This window comes from Nicotiana tomentosiformis, chromosome 8, assembly GCF_000390325.3.
Source record: "Nicotiana tomentosiformis chromosome 8, ASM39032v3, whole genome shotgun sequence".
Classification (NCBI taxonomy): Eukaryota; Viridiplantae; Streptophyta; class Magnoliopsida; order Solanales; family Solanaceae; genus Nicotiana; species Nicotiana tomentosiformis.
The window spans coordinates 133,496,208-133,507,382 of NC_090819.1; the positions used below are offsets into that span (position 1 = coordinate 133,496,208).

At 42.0% G+C, this 11,175-nt stretch overlaps 1 protein-coding gene across 1 annotated transcript; it reads left to right on the forward strand.

The window, feature by feature from the left end:
- The first annotated feature begins 8,914 nt into the window (after positions 1-8,914).
- LOC138898185 (uncharacterized) lies at positions 8,915-10,613 on the forward strand. The gene is made up of 4 exons (XM_070184227.1): positions 8,915-8,982; positions 9,056-9,473; positions 9,981-10,058; positions 10,269-10,613. The coding sequence occupies exons 1-4, from the start codon at positions 8,915-8,917 to the stop codon at positions 10,611-10,613; spliced, it is 909 nt and encodes a 302-aa protein (XP_070040328.1).
- The last annotated feature ends 562 nt before the right edge of the window (positions 10,614-11,175 follow it).

Sequence of the window (11,175 nt, forward strand, 5' to 3'; positions counted from 1 at the left end):
TATGTTATATCGGGTTAGTAGGTTCGAGTTCGGAAGGAACTCGGAGTGAAATGAGACACTTAGTCTCATAATTGAAAATTTTAAGGTAGAAAAGTGGACCGGATATGGACCTATGTGCAAATGACCTCGGATTTGAATTGTGATGATTCCAATAGCTCTGTATGGTGATTTTGGGCTTAGGAGCGTGTCCGGAATATTATTTGGAAGTTCGTAGAGGAATTAGGATTGAAATGCCGAAAGTTTTATTTTTGAGAAGTTCGACCAGGGGTTGACTTTTTTATATCGGGGTCGGAATCCGATTCTGAAAATTGAAATACCTCTGTTATGTCATTTATGTCAAAATTTGAGGTCAATCAGACGTTGTTTGATAGGTTCTGGAGTTGTTTGTAGAAATTAGAAATTTCAAAGTTCATTAGACTTGAATTGGGGTGTAATTCATGGTTTTAGCGTTGTTTGAGGTGATTTGAGGATTCGACTAAGTTCGTATGATGTTTTAGGACGTGTTGGTATATTTGGTTTTGGTCCCGAGGGCCTCGGGTGAGTTTCGGATGGTTAACGGATCACAAATGAACTAGAACAACTGCTGCAATTTCCTTCTGTTGGAAATTGCTTTTGCCGAGAAATCGAGCCCAGATGTAAGCCCAGATCTAGCTCAAGGTTGAGGGCCACGATCGAGGGTCACGGTCGTAGGCCGGGTCGAAGACATAATCGAGGGCCAGGATCGAGAACGAGGATCGAGGAGCAGAACTGAGGACCAGGAAGATCGAAGGCCAAGATCGAGGCAGAACCGAGGATGTCTGGGTAGAATTATAAAAACAGGGACTTCGTCCCATTTGCCATTTTTGATAAATTGGAGCTTGAGGAGAGGCGATTTTTGATATATTTTTAAGGAAAACTTAAGGTAAGCCCCTTGTGATCATTTCTACTCCATAATATTGAATTATCATCGAATAATCTGACTAGATTACGTGATTTTGAGGTGTAAATCAGAGATTGGAACTTAGAAATTTGGAAATACGATTTGTAGATTTGAGGGTCGAGTTGAGGTCGGATTTTGGTAAAATTGGTATGGGTAGACTCGTGGTTGAATGGGCTTTCGGATTTTGTAACTTTTGTCTGGTTCCGAGATGTGGGCTCCATGGGCGATTGTTTAGCTAATTTTTGGATTTTTATGGAAAAATCATTATTATCTTGTGGAATTAATTCCAATGAATTTTATTGACTGCGGCTAGATTCGAGGCATTCGGAGGCCGATTTGCGAGGCAAAGGCATAGCAGAGTAAAGAGTTTCACGTTTTGAGGTAAGTAACGATTGTAAATCTAGTCATGAGGGTATGAAACCCCAGATTTTGTATCATTCTACTATTTGTTTTGTGACGCACATGCCAGGTGATGGGCGTGTGGGCGTGCACTGTTGGGGATTTGTGACTTGGTCCGCCCCGTAGCAACTGTAAAGTTGCATACTTTGTTGAAACCATTGATACTTATATGTTTTAGAAAGATTTTCTGTAAATTGGGCTGAATGCCATGTTTGGGCCTTGCGCAAATGCAGTTCTGACCCTTAGGTGCTGTTTCTTAGCATCCTATCATTGTTTTCGATTGAAAATTTATACTCAGTCATGTTTATACTTGTTTACCACATAACTCAGTTTGATGACTCTATTTTGATGCATATAAATGTTTTGGGCCGAATGCCCTGTTTTACTGAAATGCCCGAGTGGCCTGATTTCTGAGGATGAGTGTGGATCGGAGCTGCCCTCCTGCAGCATACTTTATGACTGAGTGAGGCCGAGGGCCTGATTTGTGAGGATGAGTGTGGATTGGGGCTGCCCGCATGCAGCATACTTTTTTATTATCGCACGTGAGTTATCCGTGTAGATTATAGCGCTTGGGCTGAAGGAGCCCCTCCGGAGTCTGTACACACCCCCAATGAGCACAGGTACCTACTGAGTGCGAGTGCCGAGTGCTGAGTGACTGGGAGGAAAGAGTGATTGTGAGGTGTGCTTGAGTGGCAAAAGTGATTGTGAGGTATGCCCGAGTGGCAAGAGTGATTATGAGGTATGCCCGAGTGGCACGAGTGACTGTGAGGTTTGGCCGAGGGGCTGTATATGAGTGATGTTTTGCCCGATGGGATGTTTATGATTTCATCATTTTTTTTGCTCACCTTTGCATTGAGCCTTTGTTTGAAAAACTGTTGGAAAAATGTCGTTAAATGATTTTTTTTTTCTGGTACTGGGTTTAAACGAGATGTTTGAATCAAATCCTGCTTTTTAAGAGCATGTGGTATTTTACTGAGATTTCCTGATATGAACGTTATATGCTTTATTGCTCGTCACTACTGCTCAGTCTTTATTTATTGTTGTTACGTACTGAGTTGGCGTACTCACGTTATCCCTGTACCTTGTGTGCAGATCCAGGTGTAGCTGGACACGATAGCGGTTATTGAGTGTTCTGGTTGCAGATTTTCTTGGAGATAGCAAGGTAGCTAATTGGCGATCGCAGCCCCTGCTCTTCTCCTTCTTATCTTTCTATAGTTGTATTTAGCTATTTTTCGTGCTGAGTTAGCCTATTGTTAGATAGATTGTAGTATATGCACATGACTAGTGACACCCTGAAGTCGGGCTTTTTCTTTTCCGTACTTCTATTTTTCTTTGATTTGAACTCTTTTAATGGAGGTTTTATGTCAAATAACCTTGAAATTATCTTTAAAATAAAAATATCAGTTTGTTTTGGAAATGAGTCGGCTTGCCTAGTTCTACGATAGGCGCCATCATGACAGGGGTTAGTTTTGGGTCGTGACAGAAGTATCAATTTGAAGGAAATTCAGAAGGGACTCAGATAGATAGAACATCTTGGTAGTATGTTGGATCGGCATGGTAATGGGTACGATTAGTTCCTTGGGTGTGTATGAGGCAATGAGTTCTACAGTGTGTAGGTTGCAGGATTTAGATTTTATAACAAATTTTAGATGAGTAAAAGAAATTGATTCCAAGGCTGGTGGGTTTGGTTGAATTGACAAATTTCACTTATATTGTGTTATCGGATCTACATTGGAAAGGGGTGGCATGGGATCACCCCCGGGTATGTGCAAGGTAAGGATATACGGTGGTTTGATGGTTTTGAGAACAAATCTTGGCTCGTTCGAGGATGAACGTTTGTTTAAGAGAGGGAGGATGTAACGACCTGGCCTATCGATCCAGTAGTTGTAGCCTCATTTTCCTCCTTTCTGCTTATATATATGTTCTTCAGCTGCATAACCAGAAGTTGACTTATGAGTAAATGAGTTCGGACTTGGATTTTAATTATTCCGTTAGCTTCGTTGAGTGATTTTAGACTTAGGGGTGTGTCCGGAATGTAAGTTGGAGGTCCGTGGTAGAATTAGGCTTGAATTTGCGAAAATTAGAAAATTGGCAATTTTGGTCGGCAGTGGAAAATTAGGTATTGTGGTCGGAATGAATTTTTGGAAGTTGGAGTAGGTTCGTAGTGTCATTTTTTATGTGTGTTCAAAATTTGAGGTCATTCAGACGTGGTTTGATAGGTTTCGGCGTCGTTGGCGAATTTTGGAAGTTCAAAAGTATTTAGGATTGAATTCGAGGTTGATTTGGTGTTTTGGTGTTGCTTTGGGTGTTCCGAAGGTTCGAATAAGTTCGGATAGTGATATATGACTTGTGGGAATTATTGGTTGAGGTCCCGAGGGGCTTGGGTGTGGTTCGGATGGCTAACGGATTGAAATTTGTGAAGTTGAACACTCCTGAAATCTGCTGGTGCACAATCTTCTTATGTGTCCGCACATGCGGATTGGGGACCGCAGGTGTGATGGTCGCAAATGCGGGAGTCTTATCGCGGATGCGGAAAATGGACTAAGTGACTTTCGCAAATGGGCGAGCCCGCAGGTGCGAAGCTTGGTGTCTAAGTGACTTTCGCAGATGCGCACCTGGGACCGCAGGTGTGAATCCGCAGGTGTGAGAAAGGGTCCGCAGGTACGGAATCCCTTGGGCAGATCCTATATATCACACTTCGCGAATTTTGGTGCATTCTTCACTATTTCTATCCGGTTTTGGAGCTTTTGGGAGAGATTTGAAGAGGTAATCTAGGGGGTTTCCTTGAGGTAAGTTACCTGAGCCCTAATACTTGTATATATGGTGATTTTTCGTTGTTTGATCGTTGTAATTAGTGAAAATGAGGGGTTGTAATTGGGATTTTTGGATAAGTAATTTAAGAATTTGAAGGACCAAACAATGTCGGATTTTGAAGAATTTTATATGGTTAGACTCGGGAGAGGACGAGGTTTATTATTCTGCTATTTTTGGCTGATTTTGAGACGTGGGCCCGGGGGTCGGGTTTTGGCCGGTTTCGGATTTTTGGCATATTTTGTAATTTTTCTTGTGGAATTCATTTCATTAGCGTATATTGATGGTATTGTACTGATTGTGATTAGATTCAGAGCATTTGGTGACCGAGTTCAGACACGTGGGCATCCCAAAGTAGGATTTTTACGCTGTTAAGGTAAGTAACAGTTTTAACTCTGGCTTTGAGGGTATAAACTCGAAGATTTGACATCCGTGATTGTTTAGAAGTGATACCAATGCTAGGTGATGATCGTGTGGGTGTGCACTGCGAGAGATTGAGACTTGGTCTGTCCGGTGAGGCTGTGATGCCTAATGGCCATTATCTGTGGTTATGTGTTTATTTGTTATTGAACTTGTTTTCCTTCATGTTAGATATCATGCTTAGGCTTCATTCATGCCCACATTATTTGTACTCAGTCATAAAAATTATTGTACATGTTTACCTCAGTCTCTATTAATTGCTAATATGCGGTGATACTTGATGTGGGTTGTGTTCCCTTATTGTTGATGATGGTGAGGCTAGTGAGGTACATGATTGAGTGAGGTCGAGGGCCTGGTTGTGAGGATATTAATACCATAGCACATGAGTTGTCCGCGTAGCACGTGAGTTGACCGTACGGGTCCAGGTATTGATACCATAGTGCGTGATTTGTCCGCGTAGCACGTGAGTTGACCATGCGTATCCAGGTATTGATATTATGCTACGTGAGTTGTCCATGCAGCACATGAGTTGTCCGTGCTTAGCGCTTGGGCTTTGGGAGCCCCTCTGGAGTCTGTACACACCCCCATTGAGTGAGAGTGATGAGTGATGGAGTGACACTGCTATGAGGCTGTATTTATTTGTGTTGTTGCTGCATTTATCTGTTAAACTTCTTTGTAGCATTTACTGAGTTATGAAATTTACCTGTTTATTTATGTTTATTTTTAAATTGTGAAAATAAATAATTGGACTGATTTACTTAGCTCGTCACTATTCCTCAGTTCCTTAGTTATTTCTATTACTTGCTGAGGTGGTTGTACTCATACTATACCCTGCACTTAATGTGCAGATCCAGGTGAGTTAGAGCGCGGTGATCGTTGAGTTCAGGCCGGTTATCTGTGGAGATTGCAAGGTAGCTACCAGCGTCCGCAGGACCTTGTTACTCCTTTTATCATTTCTTCTTTTGGATTGTATTGAAAGTTAGACAGTTTCCATTTCATAGCTCATAGATTTAGACGCTCATGACTTAGTGACACCCCGATGTTTGGGGCTCGTTTCCATATTTCCAAAATTATAATTAGAGTTGATTTAGTTTAGGAGAAATTTAATGTTGAAATATTTTATTAAATTCTTATAATTGATTTAGTAGTAATATTTTGGGAAGTAGGCTTGCCTTGTAACACGATAGGCGGCATCACGACTATGGTCAGATTTTGGGTCGTGACAGTGTGCGACCCCATAGGTTCAATACTAAATCGATAGTAAATTGATCACATCAATATACTAATCAAGGGTGGCGTCTAGCAATACTCCTCAAAGATCGAATAGCATGAAGTATACAATTTACTCTCAAGAACCCGTAGAAGAATAATGCATTAATTTCTTCTGTCCTTATAGCTCTGGGTCACCTTAGGATATGGTTCAACTGTCAAATCCTAATAGGCGACCAACTATGTGTTCATGTAAAAAATAATCGACCATTGCATGATCTAAGAAACTCTTTTCTACTTTCATTCAACCGCCCTGTCCAAGGTCTTAATTTGGTCAGTTATAATTCATGACAACATGGAGCTAAAACTCATTACCAAGAGTTGACAGATTTCATCTTGATCAATCACTAATTCTACAAATATTTAATCGTACCCAATATCCTTTCAACTATCGCCCTAGGGCCATAGGTGTCTCGTATCAAAGCACAATAAATAACTTGTCAATTACTATGATGATATCAGGTCAAATGAAACTCTTACATCAAATTCTTCAAGAGAATATCCCATTGACAGTTTATGGTAATTCTAACCATTAGAAATTATCCAATGAATCGGTTCAATGATCATATCTCTATATGCATCATCTATTTATGTGATTTAGTTAATGAGATCAACTAATCTTTATCGAATAAAGACGATCACATAAATATTAATGCAACCGGGTTACTAATATCCAAATTAATAATCATACGATCAAGAACAAAATTTAGATTAAGTTGTAAGAGACTTTACTCTCATTATCATGGACTCCATCATGATGACAAGTCTCAAAATTTAATCAAGGACCTTACTAAATTAATCAAGCAATTAATAATAACTATGAAAAACGAATATCCAATGCCATATATTTTTATATCAAATAACATTCACAAAAATATGTTCAAATCATCAAATATGAGATTGGACCTAGGGCATATCTAATATATCCCTAATAGTATCCCAGCAAGGAAACTTACAAGTTTAAAATTTAGGGTTTGGTATTATTGCATAGGTATGTTAATTTTGGCGTGGGGCAGTATTGAGGAGAATCAATATGGAACAATACAATGGAAGTTGGACCAACAATATATTTACTGCTAAGACCACCATAAAGCAGGCACTAGGAGTGAATCATCTTTGCGGCAAGACCTCCATTAAACCAATCATTAGGAATGAAAATCATCAATTACCTATTTCAAATGTTTTAACGTATGGAATTTCACAATAAAATTATTTTTGTCGCTGAAATTTTACAATTAAAATTCCAACCCAACTCGTTAATGAAGTTTCATATTACATCTTGATAGTATATGTAATTTTAATTACAACTGGGACTCGTCCTCGATTGGACCCTCAGATCAAGCCCGGTCAGGAATGGAGAAAAGAACAAGTGAGTAGAGCTTTTAACACTAGCTAAAAGACAAAATAAAACTTTTATTGCTTTGAATTGCGTGTCACAATTTGTCAGCCTAAAGAAAGACTTCCTCTTTATATAGTAGAAGAATTTCAGTCCTAGTATAAGTTTAAAAAAGGTAAAAATCTTCTTTTACTGGTAATTGTTGATCCATAATCGATATTGCATGAGATTCGCGCCATAATATCCGATTGAGGGCGAGTATTATCGCCTCCTATGCGTCATGCATAATGGTCCACCATGTCTCCCGGGGTCTAGAAGATGTACTCGATCGAAGGCGCGTTGCTTTACCATGCCCGATGTCAGATATATCGTCCATTACTTTACCATGACCTATGTTTCCGACCTCAATTATAAACTCGTAGATCCATGCATGCTTTCCCTTCGTTCTCTCGCCGAAAAATCGGGGCAGACACTGCCCCCGATTTTACTCAGACACAGATTGTCCCCTCATTTTCTTGAGGGTAGATTTATCGAAGCGATGGCAAGCGAAAAGTGAACCCCGATTTAGTCCTTCGTACGTTATGACCAAGTTAACGAGCAAATGAAACATCCCATCAGTCGGGTCGTTCTGACTTCGAACATGTGTCAGACACCGGTTGGCTGTCCTTAAATGCGAAACATCATGCATTAATTGTTCTTCTCCAACCCCTTTTTTACTTCTCCACTTTCCGATTACAGAACTCTTTGGCTTACCCTCGAATTCTTCACTCACCTTTCACTTCTTCAAATCTTCATACGTTTCTCCTTAGATTTTCATATCTTCATCCTCAAATCTTCATACGTTCTCTTTGAATCCTCAACCCAGATCTTCATATCTTCATCCCATCTTCAAATCTTCATATATTTTCTTCAAACCTTCATACTTTCCAGAATCTGATGGCAAACACTTCCAAATTCGTGCCTAAGTAAACTGCCCCTTCATCTTTCAACCTGGTCACAGATGCCGATGTGGCAATTCCTGAGGTGGCCCAGGAGCCTCCCTTCAAGAGTTTTGTTCCCGGGGTTTGCTCTATTAAGAATGACTTCAATATTGAGCAGGCCTCCAGTCAACAGGGATGGGGCGAGGAGGAATGGAGGCACATATGCTATGTTACTGAGGAGACACTCCCCACAGTCCTGGTAGATTGTAACTGGTAGGGTAAATAGGTGGTCGTCTTCAGTCCCAATGAAGACATCACCATTCACGTGGAGGGAACTTAAGTGTTTACACTTACCCCATCATGCTCGCCCTGGTAGATCCTGTAGTCCTTGACATCTGCAAAAGGTATGAGGTCTACCTTGGTCAGATTCACCCGTATTGTTTGAGGATCGTAATACTCCTCCATCATTTTGTAAACAACACTGAAGCACCTCGATGCACCCTCGGCCATCTGCTTCATCTCTACAGTCCCTGAATCTTCCGATAGGGGTTGATCAATCTCGTTCGCTGAGCTAGTAAAGATCTGTTCTCAAGCATTCATGAGGACCGAGATCGAGCTTGGCAGGGGATGTTCGCTTGGGTAAAAATCGAAGACCACATTCTCTCCGAATTTATATCGTTCCCAGAAAAATAGAATGCATCCCATAAGTCTTTTCCTTCTCAAGTATTTGGCACTCCCTTTTATTCTTTTCCTAATTGCCTGTGTTTATCGTTGTGCACCGGTTGCCCGGGTTCCTAATGCAGTCCCTTGTTTGAAGGAGTGGATCGAGGGGATCTAAAAATGGATGCCCTACTTCGAGCGCGCATGGCACAAGCTCTCGAAGGGAATGTGGGAGGCCCGTTCCCATGGTAAGGCTCCCTCCCAAATGATTACATTAATACACTTGAATTATATATCGCTAAGTCTTCTTCCTTCTCATAGGTTTGCCCAAGACAACCGAGCTCAGGTCTTGGATGAGGACGAGGATCAGTCCTCTCTTACCGAATCCTCCTCTTTGGGACAGCCCGGGGCTGCTGCAAAGGAGGAGAAAAAGATGAAGAAGAGTAAGTCTTCGGCCTCCCCGGATGCCGAGGTGAAGACGAAGAGGGTCGTGATCCGTGTCCAGAAAAGTAAAAACACCACCAAGTTTAGGGTACCGGACTCTGATTCTCTCTACCAGCTCAGGGATTATCCTGAGGATGATGACCTTGAGTTCATTGCTCATGAGTTGACCCTCAACGAGGGGGAGCAGGGGGCAACCGGGAAAAGTGATCATGAGGTTGATCCCCCTCTAGCTCGGGAACCATACGGAGAGACAGAGATCGCGGCCTCCCGAGAAGCCGCTCCTGTCCCGAAGGAGGTATCTGGTGTCATTGAATTCATGGAAATTCCGTCCTATACTGAGTCCATGCTCAAAGAGGCTCAAGATAATAAAGAGAAATCAAACTAGACGGCGCCGGGCCCAGATGATGCTTTGAATACGTTCTTCGATGGCATGGACATGGTCGTATTGGAGGACTTTTTCGGGATTGGTCACTTGGAGGTCCCAAAAGATGATGTTCCATTGGGAGCGGTCGAGCCGAGCTCAATCCTAAAACTAGTAAAGTAGTTCCTTACTTCGAGTGTGGATCCAGATCGTATGAGAACGGTCATTCTTACTATCCCAGCGGACGCCCGGGCCCTATCCGCTTCAGTAGGCGTAGCCAGCTACCTTCATTGCCTGGTGACCGAGGAGGACCAGGCAAAGATGAACGAAGTAGGCATGTCAAGCCTCTTAAACGAGGCGCAATAGGCACTAAGCCGAATAAGATGTCTATCCTTTGCGGATGTTTTCTCTACATATTCTAATGATTTCGTTGTTTTTCAGGCTTCAGTGCTTCATCATGAAAGCTTCCTTTGGCCCCTCTTGAAAATCAGCCACCTTCAGTTCAAGCTCAAAGAGAATGTGCAGAAGAAGGACATGCATAACTAGGGCTCTCAATGAACAACACGACGAGGTCCTCAGAGACCTCCAAATTTTCCAAGCCGAGCTGGAAAAGGCTCAGAAGGATGCCTCGTCTGTGAAGTGGGAGCACGCCGACCTGGTTGAGAAGGTAACGATCATTGAGGCTAAAAAAAGAAGCTGCTCGTGGTGACTAACAACACAACTTCGTAGGTCCAAGAAAAGGTAGACCTGATCGACCAGCTTCGGGAAGAGTTGGATGATGTCAAGGTCACAAACGAGGCGTGGAAGGGCAGGATGGATCTACTGGCTTCAGAAAAAGAGGCTGCGAAAGAGGAGATGGCATCAGTCAAGGAACAACTCTGGGGTGCAAAGGACAAGGTCGACAAGTGGTCTCGACTAAATGATGAGTTTCGGGCACAACTGAACTCAACCATCACGGAACTAGATGCCCTTGGCCAAGAATCTAACGTGCTGAGGTACAAATTGGAGGAAACTTCTATTGATTCCTCCGACATCGAGGAAATGCTGGCTCAGTATAAGGCTAATATGGAATAGCCGAGTCCCTCTGAAAGAAGAAGATCCAGTACGTTAAGTAGCTATCACGGAAAGAGACCCTTGAGGAGATCCATGCACGAGGTTTTGACCTGTCAGCCGAGATTGAAAAAGCCAAGGGACTCGAGGCCGAGGTAAAAGAACTCTATGAGCTTGAGGGTCCGGAAGGCTCTAAGGGTTCTGAGGGTTCCAACGATACTGGTGACGAGCCGAGCACCGGTGAAGACCAAGCATAAATGCCTTAGTTCTTTTTTAGTTTTCCCGTGTATATTTTTTTTTGTTTATTTTGAGGTTGATTTATCATGCCTTTGTAAATTTTATGAAATACATAAAATTTCCCCCTTTTGCAATACCGTATCTTTACTTTCCAGCATCTATTTGCAATTTTTGTTTTTTGTGCATCATTTTAAATGCCTTAGCATAAAATAAAAGGTAATATAGAGTATCCATTCTACAGAGGTACTAGCCCGATTTTGATGGCAACTCCGGGTTACTCCTGCCTTCGAGATTTCGATAGAATCGAAGGCTTTTAAGATGCTCAAGTGTCTTAGACGATGTTTTTGCC

Coding starts and splice junctions, on each gene's coding strand:
- LOC138898185 (XM_070184227.1), top strand. CDS start 8,915: ATGGATGCCCTACTTCGAGCGCGCATGGCACAAGCTCTCGAAGGGAAT. Junction 8,983..9,055: donor GTGGGAGGCCCGTTCCCATG/GTAAGGCTCCCT, acceptor TCCTTCTCATAG/GTTTGCCCAAGACAACCGAG. Junction 10,059..10,268: donor AGTTCAAGCTCAAAGAGAAT/GTGCAGAAGAAG, acceptor ACAACTTCGTAG/GTCCAAGAAAAGGTAGACCT.